Source organism: Seriola aureovittata, chromosome 9, assembly GCF_021018895.1.
Source record: "Seriola aureovittata isolate HTS-2021-v1 ecotype China chromosome 9, ASM2101889v1, whole genome shotgun sequence".
NCBI classification, from domain to species: Eukaryota; Metazoa; Chordata; class Actinopteri; order Carangiformes; family Carangidae; genus Seriola; species Seriola aureovittata.
The window spans coordinates 14,438,662-14,462,361 of record NC_079372.1 but is presented as its reverse complement, the minus strand read 5'-3'; the positions used below and the strand labels follow the sequence as shown (position 1 = coordinate 14,462,361).

Genomic DNA, 23,700 nt, shown 5'->3' with positions numbered 1-23,700 from the left:
TAAAAGTTTGTGACAGTCTGTTTTTCTAGTGTTTCTGTTTCAAAACCAACAGTTGATTTTTCTGTTCATACTACTGACTTGACAATAAGATAAAAACACAGTGCTGTGTGATCTTTTATTACCATAATCATTGTTCAGAAGTAAGACTGAGAATGAGGTTCTGTTCTTAAAAACCAGAACAAATACAACAGTAGACTTTTTTTTTATTTAAAAAGGAACACAACAAATGTAAATAAAAAAATACATGTTTTTGAGCTCAGCATAAGTATAGAAAAAACAGGAAAACCTGGTGCAATGGCTGCACAGGTGCTGAGATTTTATCCCTCGCTAAAGCAGAAAAAAAAAAACAAAAAAAAAAAAACTCAGCACACTGAAACCTGATTTGAAAAAAATATATTTATCTAATAAGGGTGTGTCCTTGGACAGGACATTTATACATTCTAAACGAAGGTACAGCTGTTGGACTCAAGTACTGAACGTTGTCGAGTCACAAAGGTAAACTGAACGCTAGCAGCTTAACTAATCTCTTCTTAGGACAAACCTGTTGATTCACAAATGCAGCATGCTAAAGAACAAAAAACAAAAAGACAATCATACAAAACAATATAGCCAGCTCAGGGCCACGCCATGACACAACAGATCATTACTACAGTGTATTGTTTTCATCCCTGTGCTGGTGTTTGATTTTTGGTTTGTTCAAAATCCACGACTACCTGTACAACTCAAGAGTTTGTTGAAGTAAAGGGTGACACATTATTAAGTATTTGTATTGCTGGCGAAAAATAGCTGGGTGTCTCCGTTCGTTAAGCTGGCATAACTCCACTGACTGAACACACTTTACAACATGTATCAGCTGCTTTCAGGTTATGTTACACAATCTCTTGGCATGAACAGCCTCCACACGTTTATTTTTTTTTAATCCACTGTGACTGAAAAGCTGCTATCCCAAACTAGCAAAAAAGCCACCTCAAGATGTCAATATTATTCCCAAGTCAAGTTGAGAATGCCAGGCAAATGGAGAAAGTTGCATATCACCCTGTTCCTGCAACATTTTGTTTTTAAAGCAACTTTTCTGTGCCACTGTTGAACTCCCAGGGAGAGAAAACGCAGGATCGGGGTGTGTGTGTGTGGGTGGGGGGGTGGGGGGGGGTGGGGGGGTCAGTTGCCAGGAGGCAACCCAGTCTACGTATCTCACATTTAACATCCTGTAAATGTTATATTAATATTTTTCACTGAGTAGATTTAACTCAAGCATCAGTAGAAAGCTCCGATAACTACCACTCGCTCATATGTACGTACACACACACACACACACACACACACACACACACACACACACACAAACACACACACACACACAAAAACAAGCATACTGTATGGACTCAACCAGCATGCCTCCTGCAGCTATACACAGGCCAGGAGTGAGGACAGATAACAATTCAGTGCCCACCCCAGCATGCATCTCTTATCTAATGGGCACACGATTGCTTTCCTCTTACTTTTACATACTTCAACTTACTGTTGGGTTTAATATTGACCCAAAACAAAATAACTTTTTTTTTTTTTTTTTTTTTTAAACTGCTACCTCCCAAACTGGCAAATTTTCAGACAGGCTGGTCAAAGATCTGGATCTGTAATTTCTGATCCATTTGTGTAAGCAAAAGAGAGAAAATGTGAAATCATAACGGACACATTAGTAAAAAGATGAAATGGAAGAACTCATACAATTATGTAATTTTGGTAAATAAGAGAGGAGACACATGTAAAATGGGCTGACAGGCCATTCATCCTGGTTCACGGAACAAGGGAGCTAAAACAAACCCTTTTCCTCTACTGACCGCGATATGTATTATATTTTTGAGTCTCGGATTTGAGATGTGACACCTGAAAAACTGAGGCCCTGAGCATCCAAGATGACATACTGAACGAATGTTTTGGGTGGGTTATGAGAAGGGGCAAGACTTCTTCCCACCCAGTCGCCCCCTCCCACTGCATTTGTAAAATGAAACGAGTGAACCTGAATCTGCTGAAGTCCAAATAATCCACTCACTCGCAGAGTAAACCCAGAGTTCAAAGCAGGCTGATTGGCCAACGTAGTCCACTTTGCAACATCAGTGGAGAGACAGAGAGGAACAAAAAAAAAAAAAAAAAAAAAAAAAAAGAGGAGGAAGGACAGACATCAGTGGAAATAGGCTCGATAACAGACATACGCACTGAGAGCCAGCGCTGTGCACAGGCACACGTTGGCTAGTAGAGGAGACCAAGTCCCCGGAACAGGAGAGCTTTCCTTTGGCTGCTCTGCTGCCTCGACTGACTCCTGCTCCTGGGCCTCGTGCTGCTGCTGCTGGGATTTGGATGGGGCTTTGGAGGTAAGATCTTGGCTTCCGATGTGGCCATCGAGAAGTTCAACGTGATCAGGAGGAGGCTGGGGAGCATCGACATTCCTCTTTCGCAGCTCCGACTCTTGTGAGGACCTAAATGAAGAAAGAACATAAGAGGAGAGTACAGTTGAGTCAAGGAGAGTAGAGTCTGTGTGTTTGTTCTGGTTTCATTAGATGAGGTGCGAGCCAGATGCAGCAGCTCTTCAAAATTCAAACATAGCCTACTTACTGTGTAACGAGTTTACTGAATTTCGAACCAAATTAAGATGTGTTGCTCCACACAAACCGCTTCATAGATGGAGATTAGCTGTTGCTAAATGTTTACACCCACTGAATGCCAAGTGTAAGAGATGCATAGCTAACTGAACACAACTAAAGTTAGCTTGCTAATGTTTAGAAAAGAAAATATGGATACGTATAGCATCAGCCCTGGAAACAATACATACTAATAGACGCACATTCCACTTGGCTTGCCGTGGCTGAATCCAAACAGAAAACGTTCTGTAGTGTCTCTGCCAATACTTAAGCGCCCTGCCAGTAGCTGCCGCCTCATAATATCGCCTGCACTCCATTTAACTGTTTCCCGCCTTTAACAAGCAGCACATGGCACAAAAACTTCACTTTTTTGTGCTTACCGACAGGTTTTCAAACAGCTGTAACATATACTAAAAGTAGTTTTCAACCAATGACGATAAATAAAACTGAGATAAAATCTTTCAAAAGAATGATTCTGATGAATACCCGAGATTCCTGTGCTCAATGCGTTGGATGATCTCATCATTTTCAGGGAAAAACGATGGCTCAACTTTCCCATTGTGAGGGTCTCTGGGAGGAGGAAGAGGAGGAGGAGGGGTGAACTCTGGAGGATCGTCTTCCTCGTTCGAGAGCTCTTTCCATGACTCCTGCAAAAAAAAAAAAAAAAAAAAAAAATCTCTTTCAGCATTTGCAGAAATATTTAATATTAAATGAAGAAAATTGGTAGTTTTGTAGCATATGTGTTTTTATTTCTCACGGCAAAATATAGTAAATGTTGCGTGTGCAGTTTTTTAATCTGCAAATGTGTCACTGAAGAACAAAGAGCCGACTGGACAGGAAGGACTTGCCTGCAGAGATGTGTCACCCTTGATGTATTTGGCACCTTCATTGACAGCGAGGTAGGAGAAGCGAAGTTGATCCGCTGTTTGAATCAAGCCCATTCGATAGCGTCGCATCTCCAGCAGCACATCGCGAATACGCACTGAAGACGGGTCCTTACGGATAGACATCTGCATTTAACAGCAAAAACACTCAGCACATAAGAATCTTAAGCTTTAGGCACTTGACTGATGAATTCAGTTCAAGCTTGAAAATATTATGCCCAACAACTGTGTCACTGGTTGCTTGTAATGATTCATTCTACTGTTGTACTTCTAGATAAGTGCAAGCTAATTTCCTGTACTGTGTCAATGGGAAAAAGGTGCAATAGATAAAAGTCTGTTAACATCACGATTTCTCAATAGCAGAGCTCTGTACAAACCAATAAGAGGCAAGTGTCCACAAGACAGAAGGTCCCCGAGCGACCAATGCCAGCACTGCAGTGCACCACCACTGGCCCCTGGTCTGAATTCAGGCACCCGGACTCTCGCACCTTGAACAGGAAGTTAAGGAAGGAGGCGGGAGACTCTGGCACCCCAAAGTCAGGCCAGGTGGTGTAGTGAAAATGTAAAATCTCACGAGTCTCTTGAGTCTGCAGAAGAAGAACAAAGAGAAAACCCTGTAATTTTGTACAAAACAAACTTTGGAACATCCCCACTTGATTTGACTGATTCAGCCTTTGCTAATATGAACCGGAGGAATGTTTACAGCAAGTAAAACCTGTTTCAAGGTTTATATGGGTGCCCGATTATCAACTATTGATCTAAGACAGACTTAAAAAATTGTGAACATACTTTAAAAGACTGTAGACACGTCTACTTGTGCACACACAGTAAAAGAAAAAAACACCACAGGTGAAAACCTACAGACAGATTTTCCAGCTCCAGCTGACGGACTGTGTAGTAAGACTTGATGTCTTCTGAGACGAGGGTAAGCTTGAAATTGGTGTCTTCAAAGACAGCGTCCTTCTCCTCCCTCTGTGGCCAATATTGGGCACATTTAACCTAAAACCAAATGAAAGTGCACATTTCACACAGCGTAACAAGCAGGCGGAGAGCAATGCAGTGGGCTTAAAAAGTGACACTGTGAGGAAAAAAAGAAACCAGTGCTTACAGAGCCTTTCTCTATGACTCTGTTCAGCATCACCACGCCGCGGGTCCTCTGCTCCCACACCATCTCCCAGAAGTGGCCACATGTATTTGGAAGGGGTCCCTAAGAATGAATGACAGAGAACACCAGGTTTTATTCTCAGTATCACTACGTAAGAGCAGAAATGTAAAGATTATGGCAAGGCGTTTGATAATGTAATGATCATACTATTCTTAAAAGAGTATATTGAATCATCAGTCTACTGCCTTCATATTCTAGCTCAACATACATCCGTTTCAAAACTTCAGTTATGTACTAATGACTGTGTGTGACTTTTTCCACAAGAGTTGTGTTTTCAAAATCCTATTTTTGTTTGATTTAATCCCTGAGCGCCGTCCTCTAACGGTCCAGCCGATAAATACGTTTGCCTTTAACTGGCACCGTGCTTTCACTACAATGAGCTTTGTGAGCGAGTGATTTATGGACTGGATTTATGGATTCATGGCTTTAAAAAGCACTTTCGGGGCGTCGTGTAGCGTAGTGGTCTAAGCAGGCGCCCCATGTGTAGAGGCTACAGTCCTCGCTGCAGTTGGCCCCACTCATGCACCCAGTTACACTGCTGCTCTTACTGATCACACACACAATTGTTAGTTTAAGTTGCCCTTAGATTTATTTGTTTGTTTTAAAAAAATAAAAATAAAACATCTGTTAATTGGCTTGGTTGTGTGCGTCTCCCTCTTTTGTCATGGCCTTGCGGTCCAGTTTGTGACAGTTTTAAGTTAAATTAATGTAATCTATGATTTAATATTTTAATAAAAGTCAAATTTTTTAGCATTTATAGGCAAGATATAACACATGTAATAAATGGTTCATAACACACTGTAATGAAGCTATATGCAGCTATGAGGGCATTTTAAGTTCTTATTAAAGTACAGTATTTGTCATAACATCTCCTATGAAGACACGTTACATATGATTACACCTGTGTTTTACTATATTGTCATTCATTATCTGTTTACACCTGAGCCTCAGAGTTATAGTTGTTAGCAAACACATTAACACACCTAGCTGGAACTAATCCAGCCTAATACAACAATCCTGCAATATATCCTCCATTCATGAAGGTTGTAATGTTCAGTTTGTTTTGAAACTGTTTCAGAGCGGTGTTGATCCAACTGTGTGGTTAGTTTGGAGGATGCACTTTGTGGTGCTGTGACCTATTTTGCATTATACTGAAGGGTGTTTCCATTTTTTTTTTATCCACCACACATATATCAATGAAGGTAGGCTCAATAACAGAATCATGTAATACAGCACAACAGAACCACATTATAACCATACATATTATATTATATATAAAAGATTCATTGCAGGACTGTTGTATTAGACTGCATTAGTTTTAGCTAAGTGTGTCTAACTGAGTGTATACTGCCTAAAAATGCTAAAGAGGGGCTACGTTATCTAACATAAAGTATCTCTACCAGAGACACTAAATGTTATTTGAATTAAGATCAGTGCATTCATACTGCAGCAGCTTACATTACTATTTCATCATAATAAAGTTATTTTCTAGATTGATATATGAATATATATAAAATGCCCTGGAGACAGTACAGTCATATCCTCACACACTTATGAAGACAAACCTACGTCGTTGCTAATGACACGCACACATGCTTCCATCCATGTGTATTTGTTCATAATATGCTACAAATAACGGGTATGAATTGCGTGTAAAGGAGGATTGTCACTGTCCAGCTGCAGCCACATTTCCAAAGGAGTGCACGGACTCTTCATCTCCACACTTACCTGAGTGAGGATGTAGTTCCTCTGTGCCTCTTCTACTGTTATTAGGCTGGAATTAATGTAGTCATTTGTACCCAGCTGCAGACATATTCTGCTGTGGTCAACTGAGGAGAAGGAAAAAGAAAAAAATAGACTCATGTAAATACTGTGTGCTTGTGTGTTTTTCATATGTCACAACCCCCAGGGGAGTATAAATGCAATTCTCAGATCAACACAGCTGTGGAGAACTAATGGCAACGTCTGTCTGTGAGCAAAACACAGGTGTTAGCTTTTGGCTTCAATACTGAGGTGTCGACTTCTCTGGACACCCAGTCAAACATCTTAGTTAAGAAGTATACAGTGTGAAGAGGTTTCAGTTTACGTATTTTCACATCTCTCATCAAAGTGAATTAAAAAGGAAAAAAATTAAGTAAGTGCAGTAAGTATTTGCAACCCGGTCTGCCAAATTTGCATAGTTAATTCAGTGTGAAAGAGAGGAAACCACAAAGTTCAGCACAGTTCAGCTGCTGGACCGTTTGTGATGTCACAGAAAATGTATTTTATTGAACAATAACTCTTTTCAAAAAGAGAAAGACACATCAGTAGTTGAAGGCAGGATGACTGAACAGTGATCACATATAAAACAACAATTAAATGTATTTAGGTGTTGCCTCTCTGAGACAAAGTAAATATAACACAGGATTGACAGCTCAAAAACACTGGAAATTAGATAAAACAAAACCTACAAAATCTACAACTGTGGGCTGTATTAATACTTTTTATCATTTGTCAGTATCTGGTTGTGTCTGGAAGATGGGTAAAAATTAGCTGTATAGCTCCAGCACATTTACACTGATGCTGCTAAATGTTGATTAATTTGCACCGTCACCTTAATATTCAAGGTAAATATTTAAATAAACAAAATAAAATGTAACTAATCTCTCACCACAACAATCTAAATTCAAAAAAAAAAAATAATAATAATAATAACAACTTTAACAGGATGATATTGCCAGCCTGATCTCCTGCAGGACTTCTGTAGCTTTACCTACATTTACTATCACCATACTGATAGCCTTCATAAATACACAGTGCAGACAAAAAAATGTGAATTGGAAGTCACATCCTTTTTTACATTAGTCTCTCCATGGTGATTCAATGTTCTGCCTGTTGTGTAATAATAAAACAGTGTAATTTGAGACGATTATTACAATACTTGTGCCTGATATCATGTAGTTCTGTGGAAGGACTCACTTTAAAGAGTCACCACTGGCTGATGTTAGAACCGACCCAACACTGTGGGTGGAGTACTATGCAAAGAGTCCCAAGTGGTCATTCATTTAAATAAATATTCTAAGTGTTTAAGACTGTTGAGTAAAGTGTATAGAAGCAGGAAAGGAGCAACTTACATGGGCTAACATCTCTGTAACGATTCCGACTCTTGTTTTCAGGTAATTTGGCAAACTTGCAGGGGAGGTCACATGACTGCTGACGAATCTCCTGTGACAGAATAGAAGATATATACATATATAATACAGCATTGCATTAACATTACACTTATGTCACATTAAAAGTCTGATGCAATATGAATAATGAAGGTTGTTTCTCCATGCTCTAAAACAGAATCCAAGCATGTATAAAAAACAATGGGGGGGGGGGGGGTTGGTGTTTTTCCTTCCTATATTTAATTCTGCAGAAAAACTGACCACCGGTCAACTTCTCATACTGAAGATAACAACTCTCAAAAAGTGACCTACTGTGTGTGTGTGTGTGTGTGTGTGTGTAACATGTTTGCACACACAGGTCTGTTTAAAACATATAATAATATCAGATGATTCACACTGAGCTGTAGTTAATGGGTATTTTGTGCAAGAAACTGTGGATAGGTCTGTAGTAGTAGATCTGAAACAGTCTATTAATTGACTGACAGAAAATCAATTTGCAACTATAACACTGATTATTTCAGTTATTTTTCATGCAAAATGTCAACATTTCATGGCTCCAGCTTTTGAACTGGATACGAGGATTTGCAGCTCCTCCTTTGTCTGCGATGATGATATTAATATTTTGGGGTTTTGGGCTGTTGGCTGAACACAACAGTTGATGACATCACCTTGGTTGTTGGACATTGTGATGGGCAGTTTTTACTGTTATCTGATGTTTTATAGACTAAACAATTAATAAAAAAAAAGGTGCAAAGCAGAATAATCGACATTGAAAATAATTATTAGTTGCAGCCGAATGTAAAACGTTAAAAAGTAGCTCCACCTCAACAAACAGAAGTAACATTACTGGACGAGTAATAATAATAATCTAATAAATAAATGACAGTAAATCATCACAGGGGACATTTCTCTGCACTGAGCACTTAAAGTACATTCTCCTGATTAATGGAGGTGCAATGATTACTCGATTGATTGGTTAGCTGATCAGCAGCTATTATGACAGTTGGCTAATCACTCTGAGTTATTTTAGTTAAGTAAGAAAGCCGAAATTGTCTGGTTCCAGCTTCTAAAATGTGAATATTTTCTGGTTTTCTTGTGAAAGTAGGGCTGGATCTAAGGATTATTTTCATTATTGATTGATTATTTTCTCATTTAGTCTATAAAATGTCAGAAAAGGTATAAAAATATATCTTCTGCATCACTGAAAAAGTCAATGACTATGAGGCTGAAAACAACATTTTCATCTACTTTATGCTTCAAAAATGACTTAAATGATTTTTCATTTTTCCAAAAAGTTGCCAATTATGACGATCGACTGATCAATTAATCGACTAACCTTTGAAGCTAAACATGATAGTAACCTGAATATCTTTGGGGTTTGGACTGTTGCTCAAAAAAAACATTTGAAAACGTCACATTGGCCTTGTGATGGGCATATTCTGATAGACAAACAGCTTATCGATTAATGGAGAAAACAATCAATAATGAAAATAATCATTAGTAGCATCCCCCACCAATCACACTTACATGCTTGTATCACTAAATTTGCCATTTTAAAGCAGGACCTTTACTCGTAGTGGAGTATTCAGCCTGAGTAAGTAAAAGATGTGAGTACTTCCTCCATCACTGCTGAAAGCTGAGATATTTGTGTGAAAACATGTGCAACAAACACGGACACTAAACCTACAGTTAGTATGAGACAAACGAAGCAGATCAGTGATGGGATGTGGTGTTTGGTTGAGACCCAGGCAGGCTCATCAATCATCGGACTGGTCCGAGCAGGCGGAACCCGGACTAAACTAAAGCAGGCTGATTAAGAGAGAAATGCTGCAGACTCATTGTGCGGTAGAAACCATTTGGCCTAAAAGTGACAGCTCCGCCGACGGTCCGTTCCCACCTTGATCTACCGATAGGTCCTACCTGGTAAACGCCGTTCCAGCTCCCGTTTTCATCGATTTCCCGAAACTCGGCTTCCATTGCTGACAGTCCAGCTGCCACTCCTTCTTCTTCCTCCTCCTCTTGTTCTTCTTCTTCCCCCGATGTGGACAACAAATGCTCCAACAAATTTTTTGTCAGACAGTGTTCCTCGGTAACAAACAACTGTTCCGCCACTTCTTCGGTGATTTCTCCGCACGGCTGCGTAGATCACCGTGTAACCTCTGTCGGCCTGCTCTGAGCGGAAACACGCCGCTGGCTCCTCCCACCGCGAGGAGCTCTCTGTCCTTGGGTGGTAGAAAACAGCAAAATGTGCTTTTTTTTTCCCTTTCACAGACAATGCTCCTCTGTGGGCTCTCTGAAAGTGAAATAGGGGTTAAAGGTGTTTTTCAGGCAGTGATATGTGACTTTGTTTGAGAGAGTCACTTCACACTTCACCATTTTTGTGGCGGCTGTAGACACCGGAGAGGAGGTGCGGAAGGCATCTTTTTTTCACTTTTTTTTTTTTTTTCAATACTTTATTTAATAACGTATGATGCACAACTTTTGACCAGGGGACAGAGAATGATGCAAGTAAAGCAAAAATAAACTAAATAAACTGCCAAGTAAATAATAATAACATAACAAAATAAATAAATATATGATACCACTGATCTCTGAAATGTGGAAGCCCCCATTATTTTTTATTTTGCTTGACATTTCAAAGTTTAGTAGGCCAAATCCAAATTAACTTTAAATCTTATAATTTTCATTTTATAATTTAGGAATTAGACTTTTTTTGCACACAATTTTGCCTTTCAAGCTCACAATTTTGACTTAGAAAGTCAAATTTTTGACCAGTTAATTCATAATTTTGACCTTTAACTCATAATTCTTAACTTATATGTAATGATTTTGACATATCACACACACTTATAATTTTGAATAATGCATAATTCTGACTTTGTATATCATAATTTTCATTTAGTAAGTGAGAATTTTGACTTTTCATCTCATAATTTTGACTTTTTATCAGAATCCCCTTATTTCAGAAAATCAAAATGCTAACTTTAATTCCTAATTTGTTTTTGTTTTTTTAAGTCCAAGTCATATCTTGACTTTTTAAGTAAAAATTTACTTTAATCTCACAATTTTGACATTTTAATTCTTCATTCCGATTTAGAGAGTCAATGTACAGTCTAAAAGGGACTTATCTTACTTTATTGGTTAGGAGATACTTGAAGGGCAAAGTCCAGACTTTCTTACAAAGAAGAATCCCCTTAGGAGGTAGTTAGATACTGCAGTACCTAAGTTAGCTTGTTAGTACTGCAGGTACTGTAACAATATCGTGTTAAAAAAGAGGTCTAATCTTGTTGTGACAGTAAGAATTTCTGGCAGAATATTCATTATGAAGCATTATCATCTTTGCAGAGCTGATAGGTTAGGAGCTGATGTACAGTGTTTTATGATTATCAGATCATGTGCATTCAAGGGAATGAAACAGTAGATCATCTTGCAAAAATGGATGAAAAGCAAATCAAGTGGAGTTGGTAATACCAATAAGAAGAGCAGAAAACCAGATTTTTAATTTGAAACTAAATCAGTGGCAAAGGTTAATGTATCAGATCCAGCCAGAAGTAGGAGTGGCAAAATAGGAAAGAAGAGTGTCTGATTGGTAGAAATAGACTGGGACTTTGATGCCTGCTCTCAAATCGAGACTGTGGATCATAAAATCTTTGTTTGACAGTTATTAAAGAACAAACTGAAACAAAAAGGGATTAAACACATGGACATATAGAAGCAATAAGAAACCTGAGTGTGCCAAACAAGTTGAGACAGGAGAAATGCTGCTGTGTTTATGCAGAAAACAGCTTCAAATAAACTGAATAAACTCAATTTATGAGGTAATGGAGGTAGTTACCCCTCCAAAAAGTGCTACTGCTGGGAAAGGAAGATGACCAAAGTCAAGTTTCTGTCGAGTTTTGTGTTACTATCATATGGCATATAAACCTGGTGATTACAAGAAACACTGTTGGTAGATCCTGAATGAATTAAAATTAAGGCAAGAAATAAAAGTGCATTATAGGGAATGTAAATGGAAGGATCCAGTAACAGATAAAACAGATTTTGCAGCTGCAGTTCCTCGCCACAAAGTTGTACTATTCAAATTTCTTGAGTTGTACGCCATTTTGATGGCTTTAAACAATGTCCTGCTCTGTAGTGACTCAGCCTCTGCTCTCTCTAGCCTTAAGTCAGGTGGATCCTGTGATCACCAGCACTTACTATTTGAGTGGTAACATCACTGGGATCAGGAAGCAGCAGGGGAGGAAATAGAAAAGAGGAGGGAATAATGACTAGATTAAGAACAGGTCACAGTCTAAACAGCATTCTTCATATTATAGGGAAGCAAGTTATTTGTGAAAATTTCCATGTACCAGAAACTGTGGAACATGTGATTGTTAACTGCAAGAAATCTAAATCAGAGAGACTGGACTTGATGGAATAAATGAAGATTAGGACTAACAGGAGCAGGATTACACAGCAACTGGACAGGGGCCTAAGGCGTCAAGGAGCCCCAAAAGCCCCAGGTTTAGTCCATGCCATTTGGGTCTACATAATTAGATTAATCGGAAATTTGTTGGAAATTTGTACCACTTAAGTACAACATAAACTATAATGGGTCTTTCATCCTCAATTTTACTCTTTTTTTTGGGCATTTTTAATAAAATAAAGAAGAGGACTAACCAATTATCATAATTGTTGCCAATTAACTGCTTATAACTCATAAACTCAACACAAGGTGTAACTAAAATGACAAGGTGTAATGAAATAACTCTGATAACCTCTGATTTCCAAGGAATTGTTCTTTCCAGGAAATTTCCCAGGAATATCAGGTAATAATGTAATAATGAAATAAAGACCTGTGAAACAAAGTGACACTGGCTCAGAATATCACCTGGTCAAACCAACTTTTTGAGAAAAGAAGTGTGTTTTAGAGTTACATGTTCCTAGTCTACTGATATGTTTTTTAACGCGTCCGGCATCGGGAGCGCGCACGTACAGACACGTAATGTGGTGTGTTTATGTCCAATCCGTGGAGTCAATGCTGCTGCTGTGACCTGCTGCTGTTTAGTTAACGAAATATTCTAGCTGGTTAAAACTCGTATCGGCGATAATATGAAACTATTTTGAAACTACAGACATATGTGTCCTCGAGGTGAGCGCGCACAGAGTGACCTAGCAGAGGTCATCATGGATTAGCTGTAGCCGAGTGGGTTTCTGAGTGACAGCAAGAACTGGGACAAGGGACTGTGGTGCTACTAACGTTAGCTAGCAGCTAAAGCAACTTAGCCTATACGTTTTGAATCAGCTTTACTGCAGCGACAGGTATTATGCAAATTTCTGACAAGTCCTTCTGTGTGTGTCGCTTCATGTCTTGTCTTCCTCTGGCCATCAGCTCACTTTATATGGCTGTGTTTTCTTAGTTGTTGTTGTGTAGCGTTGGCGTTAGCCCTCAGCTGTCGTTGGCTGCGGCTAGCTAATGTGTAGCTATAGTTATTGCCTCCCAGTGGTGGAAAAAGTATTCAAATCTTTTAACGGTAAGTCGCTTGAGCAATACTAACGTTACAATGCAAAAATGCTGCCTTAAAAGTAATAGTCCTACACTCAAAATGTTACCGAGGAAATACTGAAGTATCAGCACTGGAGGAGAGACCATTTCAGTCTGTTACATTATGGATTTACTTGCAAAAAGGTATTTTGATATTGTGAAAGATGTAACTGCTGCTATAATGTGTAATATTTTCAAATTAAAGCAAAACATTTTTATCTGTTTATCAAATGTTTGGCATGGGAAATCTTAATCTGCTATTTATAGTATAGTCTAGTATAGAATATAATATTGTCCTCTGAAATGCAGTGGAAATCTCTTAAATTTAACATACTGAAGTTCCAATAACTCAGGAATGAAATATATATATGCAAAAACACCAAACATTTAATGGGTCTGTCTTCTCCAGTCTGAGGATTTGCCTTTTAAACAGAATATATTTGAGTTTTGGACTATTGGTCAAACACAAAGTTATTTTAAGTTTTATTCACATCAGACTCATTTTTCACTATTTTATTATGTTTTACAGGCCAAACTATTTGATTAATGATTGGCAGATTCATTTATAATGAAAATAGTTATTGGTTGCAGCCCTAATATTCTGCTACTTTCCATCTTTGTTTTTCATGTTTTATACATTAAGTAACATACAGTAAATGTGCTGTTTGTGTCACTGTGCAACACAAGTCATCTGTTGAATTCTTTCACACATACACACCCATGTTGTGCTCACATACTAAACATACACAGTCACTCTCTCACCAGATGACAATACCTACAGTAAGTGTGTAACCATGCTGATAAGTGGAGGTTTTTTTATACTCACTGTGTCCCTGAAGATGATTCTCAACAGTGGTTGTCTGTTTATTTTAGATTCCTTGAGCAGTTTGAGATCCTTGAGAGATTCTCAAGGCAGCATGGCTCCCAAAGACATCATGACCAATTCCCATGCCAAATCCATCCTCAATGCAATGAACTCACTTCGCAAGAGCAACACACTCTGTGATATCACTCTGAGGGTGGAGAACACAGATTTTCCAGCTCACCGGATTGTTCTGGCAGCCTGCAGTGATTACTTTTGTGCCATGTTTACCAGCGAGGTAACACTAAAAATCTTTATTGTTGAGTTCTCAATATTAACAGTCAAATATATCAAATTCTTTGCCTCTGCTGTACAAAGCATGTCACACATGGCAAAGAGAATAATTTTTCCATTCTCTGTCAATGTCTGAGTATGAAATCTGTTTTTTCTCAATCTGTTTTCTTTTTTTCATCTCCCTTTTTGGCTTTCCTCTGAGTCTCTAAGCCAGCATTAGACTTAACTAAATACTTGATGCTCTTAAGTAAACCCTTAATGGTATGTTTCTTGTCATTACACCTGATGGTCTTTGTTGTTGTGGCTCTGCAGCTTGCAGAAAAGGGGAAATCTTTCGTCGACATTCAGGGGCTCAATGCGTCGACTATGGAGATCCTGTTGGACTTTGTCTACACGGAGACAGTGCTAGTGACAGTGGAAAATGTACAAGAACTGCTCCCAGCAGCATGCCTGCTGCAGCTTAAAGGTAGGTGTAGGACTGCCTGCTGCTGATATCGCAGTGACAACAGCGACAGGGTATTTGCAGGTCTTGAAAAGTCTTTCTCAAAGCATTTACAAAAGTCCAAAATTTTTCCTCTTTTCTGTCGTTGGCAGTATTTTATAGTTGTTAGTTATAATATGTTATCTGATCACAGGTTGTTGGGAAACCTCACACACCTGTTGTAAACTAAAAGTGTGATTGTTGGACATGTGGCTGTGGATTGTGCCGCAGGAAGCTGTTCAATTCTTTTTTTTGTAGTGTTTCAGTCAGCGTCAGACCTGTAGCAAGCACTGTCACCAATGATAGCTAAAGTAGCTACTGAAGGAAACTCACAAATCATGTTTTTGATTTTAGCAGAAACTTAAATTAATTAATTTTTTTTTCAAAATTGTGTACGTCATCCATCCATTTTCTGCTTTTTATATGAGTCCATAATTTTTTATAATTTAATTATATCATTATGAGTTATTGTTAGGGGCTGCTTGGAAGTACTAACAGAAATGTGATACTATAATAAATAATTCTCTCACCATCACTGGTTTTCCATCATACAGTCATACTTTGGCCAGTATGATCATGAAACAGGTATTAAATGTCATTCTATGTGGTAATAAAAAGGTCTTAGCTTTAAAGTAGCGATTTGCTACATAGCCAGTGTTAGTATTAACAGCTGTTTAATTACAAGTCTCGAAGAACCATTGTGAGTTCAGCATCAAACTTCATTCCTTTACTCACCAAGAGCAATTTCCAGTGGTAGAAAGTAACACAGATGTTAACTTTCGTCACTATCATGCCTTTTCTTCTACTGAAGTTAGCGCTCTAACCAGCTAATCCTGGTCCATCTCATCCCTTTCCGATAGCAACTCACTGCTGCCATGTTTGGCTGCAGAAAAAACTCACAAATAGCCCCTTTAATTTTAATGTGGTGAACCCACCCTGCAGAGACCCTGAGGCATGGTGTGGCCCTATATTTTTAAATGAAGTAGCCTAGGCATTTCCAAATTAAGAGACGATGAGTGATCTAAAATAATTTTTTTTTGTTTTAGAGTTTGGCTGGATTTCAATGATACGTGTGTATATACAAATATATACAAATGTATATTTGTTTTCCTCAGGGGTGAAAAGAGCATGTTGTGATTTTTTGGAGAGTCAGCTTGATCCCTCCAACTGTCTGGGTATTCGTGACTTTGCCGAAACTCACAATTGCCTTGACCTGATGCAGGCCGCCGAGCTTTTTTCCCAAAAGCATTTCTCCGAGGTGGTACAGCATGAGGAGTTCATGCTGCTCAGCCAGACTGAAGTGGAAAAGCTTATAAAATGTGATGAAATCCAGGTAGGAATAATGAGCTTTTCTACTTTTTGGTGTCTTAAAATACTGTGGACTAAATTTGTTATTTGAAAAACCTGAAATTGATCTGTAACAACATATCTGCTCTCCAATACATCTGTGTATACAGTATTCCTGCCATGACTGTAATGGTTAGATTTGGTGTGAAGATGCCTGAAAAATGTCGTGATTTAAATAGTGTGAATTGAGCTCGACCTTCACAGCTTTCATATTGTCTTTCAAACACTGAGAGTGCGAAAAGAAGAGAAAATCAAGTACCAACCTGCTGTAATCTCAGTCAGTGTGCCCCCCCTCCAATTCCACTCAGGTTTGCAGATTGGGCTGGCAATGAAATTGCAGAGAAGAAAACCTGATTTAAGTTTACCTTTGTGCTCAGGAAATTCCTGACCCAAACCACATGTTGTGCTTTGTGAAAACACAGTTATTATCACACGATGATTTATAGATCATCAATTCTCTCAAATGCTTCTTCCTGTCATTTTTGTTGTTTTTAAAATAAAACTAGACCATACATGTAAATCACAGTCACGCATCATTTGCCCTCAGTAGAAACCGTTCTCTCTGTGTTGTATCGCATGTAAAGATTTTAGGGTGAGAATTTATGGCTTGTTTTAGCTTTAGCAGACCGCACTGCCTTACTGTTACACATTGTGTCTCTGAACTACTAATAATAGATTAATATACAGCTTAATAGCTTAGATACAGTGGTTGCATCATAATGAATAATTTTCAACATCGTTCACTTGAGCCGTCAGTTAATTGTTTAATTATCATGTTGATTTATGTCTTTAATGCAGCTGTAATTCTTCCTACTGTATTGGCTGTCTATATGCAGGTGGACTCAGAGGAGCCGGTATTTGAAGCCGTGTTAAACTGGGTCAAACACAACCGAAAAGAGCGAGAGCCATACCTGCCTGACATGCTTGAGTTTGTTCGAATGCCGCTGCTGACCCCACGCTACATTACAGATGTCATTGATGCCGAGGTGAGCCAGGTGACACACAGCAGGTTGTAGTGTAATTATACACCAAGCTTGCAATGAATGAATACGCGTTGATGTATTTATTCGATAATTACGCACGTTTTGACACGTTTTAGCCACTCATTCGGTGTAGCCTGCCATGTCGAGACCTTGTTGATGAGGCCAAGAAATTCCACTTAAGACCGGAGCTGAGGAGTGAAATGCAGGGCCCACGCACACAAGCCAGATTAGGTAGGAATCCTGTTTTCAGTTGCAAGCTAGCTATATGCATGTTCTTTTGTATATTATCTTTGTAATCCACACTGACAGCAAAATGATTTATGGGTCTTTTCAGGTGCCAAAGAAGTCCTGTTGGTTATAGGTGGATTCGGCAGCCAACAATCACCAATAGACATAGTTGAGAAATATGATCCAAAAACGCAAGAATGGAGCTTCCTTCCTGTAAGTACTGAATACACGAGAGAGAGCCTTGTGATTTTTATTATCTCAGTGGATTTGGCTAACACAGACAGGTGTGTCTTGAACAGAACATTGCACGGAAAAGGCGTTACGTCGCCACGGTCTCTCTCCACGATCGAGTTTATGTGATCGGAGGCTACGACGGTCGATCGAGGCTCAGCTCCGTGGAGTGCCTGGACTACACAGCGGACGAGGACGGCGTTTGGTACACCGTCGCCACCATGAATGTGCGTCGTGGCCTTGCAGGGGCCACAACACTCGGAGGTGAGGGAGTTACCTACACCTTCACAGGTTTTGCCTCTGTGAAATCCAGTGTGAAGGTTTTCTTTCTCTCTCAGCAAAGTATGCAATAACAATACAGCCGTGCTTCTCCATTTTTGTTCCGTCTCATTTGGCTCTTTGCAGACATGATCTATGTTGCTGGAGGTTTCGATGGCAGCCGGCGTCACACCAGCATGGAGCGATATGACCCAAACATTGACCAGTGGAGCATGCTGGGAGATATGCAGACAGCTAGAGAAGGAGCTGGTCTGGTAGTGGCCAGTGGACTTATATACTGTCTAGGTATGGAGAAAATATCTTGCCATATCAGGACTGCAACAAACTATTATTATTTTATCAGTTAATCTGCTGATTATTTCCCAACTAATCGAAGAATCATTTTGTGTATAAAATGTTAGAAAACAGTGTAAAAATTGACATTTTAATTTCCCTGGGCCTGAGGCGGTGTAGTGAGGTGGACCATCAACCCAAAGACATTCAGTTCACCATCATACACATAAATAAATTAAAAAAACAGTAGATCCAAATACATTTGAAAACCTGGAGCCAACAAATGTTTGATATTTTGCATGAAAATGATCCTTTATCAACATGCAGCTCAAATATAAGACCGCTCTGATTATAAGACCTCATGCCATTTTTTTTTTTTTTTTTGACTTTTTGACTTTTTGAAGATATGACACACTTTCACTTCAATCTCTGTTTCCCTGAGATACTGTGGCACCTAAAGCCACAAACAAAATGTGCAGACACTGCTGTCTTTCTTTATTACACAAAAATATAGTTTAGTTGGAATAAAACAATTTTAAGCACAAAGAAATAAGTTGGTTAGCAGCGATTCACACAAACACCATCTAGCAATATATGAATTGGATTAAAGGAGCATGAGAACACAACAACCATATGCAGAGGCTCACAACCTATATACAGTGCACTCAGTATTGCTGACAAGGTGCTGGCTCAGAGCAACATGAGGTGAGCGCTAAGAGAAACAAGTAATTAAAAAAAGGAAAATGAAAAGAACACAGAGGCAGTTACAAACAAAACAAAACAACATAATTAACCTGATTTAATTATTTGTCACAGCAGCAACAAACCCAAAAATAAAACATACTCCACAGCGATACCGCAGCTGTACAACAAGAACAGGTAACATTTGATTCACATAAATTAGATTCAGAGTGAAACTACACTCAATGAAAGCATGCACCTCGTAAAAGAGGTCTATTAGCACCGACCACAAGACATCAAGGCAAGCCGCCTCTGAGACACTGGAGTCTCCTACAAACAGATTTATTCATTTAATTTCCCTCCCAGTTCGAAAGGGGTAAAGTGAAAATAGTTTACCAAAATAGTTTCCTCACAGCACAGCAGGAACATCAGCGTACACTCACACTCACTACACGCTGCGCACCAACTTTGCATGGAGTAGAGTAATCCCCTTATGACAGGCGCCCCTTGTTGTCCAATGTCAATGCATTGAATTACAGGTCCTGACCATTTAACCCCAAACATCTGATCCACCTGGCTACATTACTATTAAACCATGAAGAAGAGAGTCGTCATCCTCGAGGAAGCTGGACCTAGAGAATGTTTGGCATGTATGCTTGAGAAACAACTTAAACTAATAATCGATAATTAAAATTGGTCAATCGTATCCCTAATATCTCCTCATAGGTGGATACGATGGACTAAATATCCTGAATTCAGTGGAGCGGTATGACCCACACACAGGCCACTGGACAAGTGTTACACCCATGGCCACCAAGCGGTCAGGTGGGTGAGATAACTGACACAGAAGAAGTCGAATATTACAGCGAACTGTGTGTGCGACTGTTCATCTGAGACTTTTATTCTGTTTTCAGGGGCTGGTGTGGCTTTACTCAATGACCACATCTACGTAGTGGGAGGCTTTGATGGTGTTTCACACCTCGACTCTGTTGAGGTCTACAACATAAGAACAGACTATTGGACCACTGTAGCCAGTATGACAACTCCTCGATGTTACGTAGGAGCAACGGTTCTCCGAGGACGTCTCTACGCCATCGCCGGGTAAGAAAGAGTGTCCTGGATTCTGTGGCCGCGGCTTGAAAGGATAAGTTTGATTTTTCTCAAATTGGTCTTATTACAATACTCACATAGCACATTTATGTTGAGAGATTTTTATGCCCCTGTCATTATTGCTTTTATTTTAGAATGACTACCTGATAAGAACAAAATCCACAGTCCTGGTTCAGTGCAAACTTGCATCTGGAAGTTTAGCCAAAGTAAACATGAAGCTTCAGCAGTCTTTCTTAGCCAAATCAGATCGAGTTTGGTCCTGGTAATGCAACTATGCAGTGCAGCTCAGCTAGGAAACCATGTCCAAGGGAACACAAACAAGGAATTTTGTACTAATAAACTCTGTAACTTTGGAGGCATTCCTTGATATGGCTGAGTCAGACTGCTAAATCTTCACATTAGCCTTCACTTTACTTCAGAGTGCATTCTCACACAAGGACTGTGGATTTTGTTCCTTACAGTGTAGTCCTTGCACAAGAGGGTCTCCTCATAGCAAGTATGTATAAGAGGAATAATAAATGATCATTAATGTATATATGACATATACATTGTAATGTGATACACATTTAAAAGCGTGTCCTTTTAAATGTAGGCAGGATTGAACATAGATTTTCAGTAAGTTGATGCACAATTGTCAGTTTTTTAGTGGTTTCACCAAGTGAAATAGTCAGTGTAGACATATATACTGTAAGTTACCATATAATGTGTGCATATCAGACCAACTTGCACTCATTTGAATGAGGCCAGTCCATAAAGCAGTCATCTGTAGACGTTGTCTGGGAAGATTTAGCGTTGGCCAGTCAGATACATGCATGCACAAATTTGTGGTAGATTACTGTGTAACATGGACGACATATTGCTACTGTTTACCTCATTACCTCACAATTTTTGTTAAAAAGATTGCTGATAACTTGCCAGAGTCTTCTTCAAATCCTGTTTCATAGTGTTATAAATTGTTTTGTGAAGTGTTAGGATAATGATAATCCTTCAAACTCATGGATCTGTTGCTTAAACTGGAATTCTTGGATCATGTTTCGATGCTTCACCAGTACCTGAATCAACACGCCCTCACCGACGCAGCTGTTTATCCTTTTTCTTTTCTTTTCTTTTTTAAGGCAGGTGTGTTTTTGTTCTGTACCAATAATCATTAGCATGCAGCATCAAGTTAATCAACAAGTAAATTTGCTAGAGGCCCTAGAGGATCAGGGAAGTACAGGGAAACAAAAATATAATTTTAGTTAGCTAAAAGTAAAGTATGCAGATTATATAAATAATTTCCACCTTGTAAGCGAGGGTAAGAATTGTTTGAGCTTTTGCATGCACATATATTACAAGTTACTTAACTGTAGACTGTATGTTTCCTCTAAACTTTTTCCAAAGCAGGTTTTTGATCTTTGAAAACATCTTTCCCGCCCCCTCTGTCAGCAGTTGGTTTGTGTTCACTTCTGTATGAAATACGTGAAACTTGAAGTAGGTTTAGGGATGTTAATTGTCGGGCATCAAATATAGATTCTGTGTATTTAAGTTGTTCAAGAGTTAAAAGAGCTACATAGATGATTTACACTCGGTTCTAATGATCAGTTGTAGGATGATGATGGTAAATCAGCAAAGTTTGTCCTTTTTCTCTCCTTATCAGGCAAGTTATCAAGTGTATCTGGGTAATTGGGTAATTTGTTTTAGGAATGGTGCTGGAAACTGCAGAGGAGCCACTGCAGTGTTTCTGTTAAATGTTTTCAGTCTGCTAGTTAAGTCAGGTACAAACGCACACACAGTTGTAGTGTGCCACTTAAATAGTTTCAACAGAACATTTAAATGAACTTTTGATTGAGCTTGTGTTGATCTGGTCCAACAGGCCGCTGCAGGCAAATCACAGTTTAGTAATGTGACCTTGGCCAACATTACAATGTTGAACATTGTTAATTGTTGTGATTCAAACTCTCAGTTCCTCTCTGCTTGTCTCATATCTCTCTCTAGATATGATGGGAACTCACTTCTCAGCAGTATTGAATGTTACGACCCGGTTATCGACTCCTGGGAAGTCGTTACTTCAATGGCGACGCAGCGCTGCGATGCAGGCGTCTGCGTTCTACGAGAAAAGTGATCTTTGTGAAGAGCAAGAGCCAGAAGAGGAAAAGCAGGCAGAAGGACAGGCAGCTAGACTTTACGAAGATGTCAGTACATCAGAGCCACAAAGGGAGATGTTTGTTTGCCAGTATACAAATCGGTTCTCTCTCGAAAAAAGAAGTGCAGCAGTTTGGGCTGCCACCTCCACTGGATGGTTAACCCTTCGCCACTTGGACCGTGCAACAGAGATTCAGCTTCGCCGTGGTCGACTTCACCTCAAAAGAGGCCTCCGAGGAGCCCATCACCACTTGCATGACTCTCGTCGGTGGTACATGTTGCTGTCGTTACCTGTGAGATTATTTTTTCAGTTTGTCTTCAAAGTGCAATATATTTCTACTCATCATAAGAAAACATAAAAGGTTGGAGCACAGTTAGACTCCAAGTTGCTGCTATATGCCTTATGACTTTGGCCTATATTGAACAGTGAACATTCATGTTGCCTCCCATTTTACTGTGATGATGGTTACAGTACATTGGCTTATTATTGAGTTTACTCATTTGGCATTTGCAAGGTCATTAATGGGTCAATAATTCAACTGTTTTTGTAATTCTTCCTGTAAACAGTGCTTTTAGATTCTAATCACTTTATTACGAAAGGTTTAATACTTATTGTTGCTCTCAGAATATATATTTAGAGATGAATATTGTTTTAGAAAATGACTGAATTGTACCTGTCGACTTGATTATTTTGTCCCTCTATTTGGCAAAATTGAAAAATCACAACAAGTATGAGGTGCATGTGATTTGTTTTTGTTTGTTTTTTTCCCTCAGCTTATAAATTTGGACATGTCCATGTAGGACACAAAGTCTTAACATCACTGTTGCCTGGGAAGTGAATAAACACACTGAGAACTGGCACATTTTATCTGTGGTACATCTAAACACCTGTTGAGTGATGCAGCAAGACAAAATGCTGTATACACGCTTCACACGTCGTCAGCTGAGTCAGTGGCATCTGACGAACCAACCCTCCATGCGAAGCAGTTTGATGTCTCACGTTCACCAAACTGTACAGGTTAGATGCTTCCATTTTATCACTGCACAACTTAATGTTTCCATTTTAACATAAGGAAATGGTAAAAACTGAATGTCCGCATGCCACAAAATGACTGGTTTCACTATCCAACCTCCCAATATGTCTATTTTAATAAAGCTAAGCATTTTGTGATAGCTGCACTGGGTCTTTGATTGCTATTTCCCGTTCAAATACTTTTTTATAGCCATACTAGCCACTGAAAATATATGCTAACTGTGTTGGTGTGAAAATGATTGTTCTTTTTACTGCACTACATTTGTCTGACAGCTATAGTTACTGTATGTTTATTTTACACAAATAAACATATGATAGTTTATCAGACACTACAAAGTGTTTAAAGGGTATGGTGGTGATGTGATTTCCAAACTTTTTGTCTTGTGACCTCTCACAAAAAAACAGTGTCTAGCTTAGACCCACCGTCACATTTCAAATGCCTATTAGTTGTTAGCAGCTCATCGAAGAAACATTTCCCA

At 39.1% G+C, this 23,700-nt stretch overlaps 2 protein-coding genes across 5 annotated transcripts; one reads left to right on the top strand and one right to left on the bottom strand.

The window, feature by feature from the left end:
* Window positions 1–183: 183 nt before the first annotated feature.
* ptpn1 (protein tyrosine phosphatase non-receptor type 1) lies at window positions 184–10,292 on the bottom strand. Its single transcript, XM_056385618.1, has 9 exons — window positions 9,755–10,292; window positions 7,799–7,889; window positions 6,414–6,514; window positions 4,629–4,727; window positions 4,382–4,519; window positions 3,898–4,107; window positions 3,485–3,646; window positions 3,123–3,283; window positions 184–2,474 (listed from the first exon to the last, which is right to left on the bottom strand). Exons 1-9 carry the CDS (start codon window positions 9,809–9,811, stop codon window positions 2,180–2,182), a joined length of 1,314 nt encoding a protein of 437 aa, XP_056241593.1. The 5' UTR covers window positions 9,812–10,292; the 3' UTR covers window positions 184–2,179.
* Window positions 10,293–12,833: 2,541 nt separating this feature from the next.
* On the top strand, window positions 12,834–23,364 carry LOC130175259 (kelch-like protein 12). Of its 4 annotated transcripts, XR_008828719.1 has the most exons (13): window positions 13,143–13,347; window positions 14,232–14,458; window positions 14,767–14,920; window positions 16,051–16,268; window positions 17,119–17,268; window positions 17,382–17,496; window positions 17,600–17,706; window positions 17,793–17,988; window positions 18,130–18,288; window positions 19,684–19,782; window positions 19,872–20,058; window positions 22,042–22,481; window positions 22,963–23,364. XR_008828719.1 is itself a non-coding variant. In XM_056385633.1 (12 exons), exons 1-12 carry the CDS (start codon window positions 12,953–12,955, stop codon window positions 22,166–22,168), a joined length of 1,752 nt encoding a protein of 583 aa, XP_056241608.1. In that variant the 5' UTR covers window positions 12,834–12,952; the 3' UTR covers window positions 22,169–23,364. The 4 variants fall into 4 exon arrangements, 3 of the variants coding, with proteins under 3 accessions (XP_056241608.1, XP_056241609.1, XP_056241606.1); XM_056385633.1 differs by lacking the exon at window positions 13,143–13,347 and adding an exon at window positions 12,834–12,965 and having other exon boundaries at window positions 22,042–23,364; XM_056385634.1 differs by lacking the exon at window positions 13,143–13,347 and adding an exon at window positions 12,834–13,135 and having other exon boundaries at window positions 22,042–23,364.
* Window positions 23,365–23,700: the final 336 nt, after the last annotated feature.

What these genes read in the sequence shown, in the direction of transcription:
- ptpn1 (XM_056385618.1), bottom strand. Translation starts at nt 9,811, where the DNA reads ATGGAAGCCGAGTTTCGGGAAATCGATGAAAACGGGAGCTGGAACGGC. An exon ending in GCTGGAACGGCGTTTACCAG is followed by an intron (nt 7,890 to 9,754) that starts GTAGGACCTATC and finishes ATTCTGTCACAG; the next exon opens with GAGATTCGTCAGCAGTCATG. An exon ending in TTACAGAGATGTTAGCCCAT is followed by an intron (nt 6,515 to 7,798) that starts GTAAGTTGCTCC and finishes CCTTCTCCTCAG; the next exon opens with TTGACCACAGCAGAATATGT.
- LOC130175259 (XM_056385631.1), top strand. Translation starts at nt 13,290, where the DNA reads ATGTGTAGCTATAGTTATTGCCTCCCAGTGGTGGAAAAAGTATTCAAA. An exon ending in AGTATTCAAATCTTTTAACG is followed by an intron (nt 13,348 to 14,231) that starts GTAAGTCGCTTG and finishes TGTTTATTTTAG; the next exon opens with ATTCCTTGAGCAGTTTGAGA. An exon ending in AAGAATGGAGCTTCCTTCCT is followed by an intron (nt 17,707 to 17,792) that starts GTAAGTACTGAA and finishes TGTCTTGAACAG; the next exon opens with AACATTGCACGGAAAAGGCG.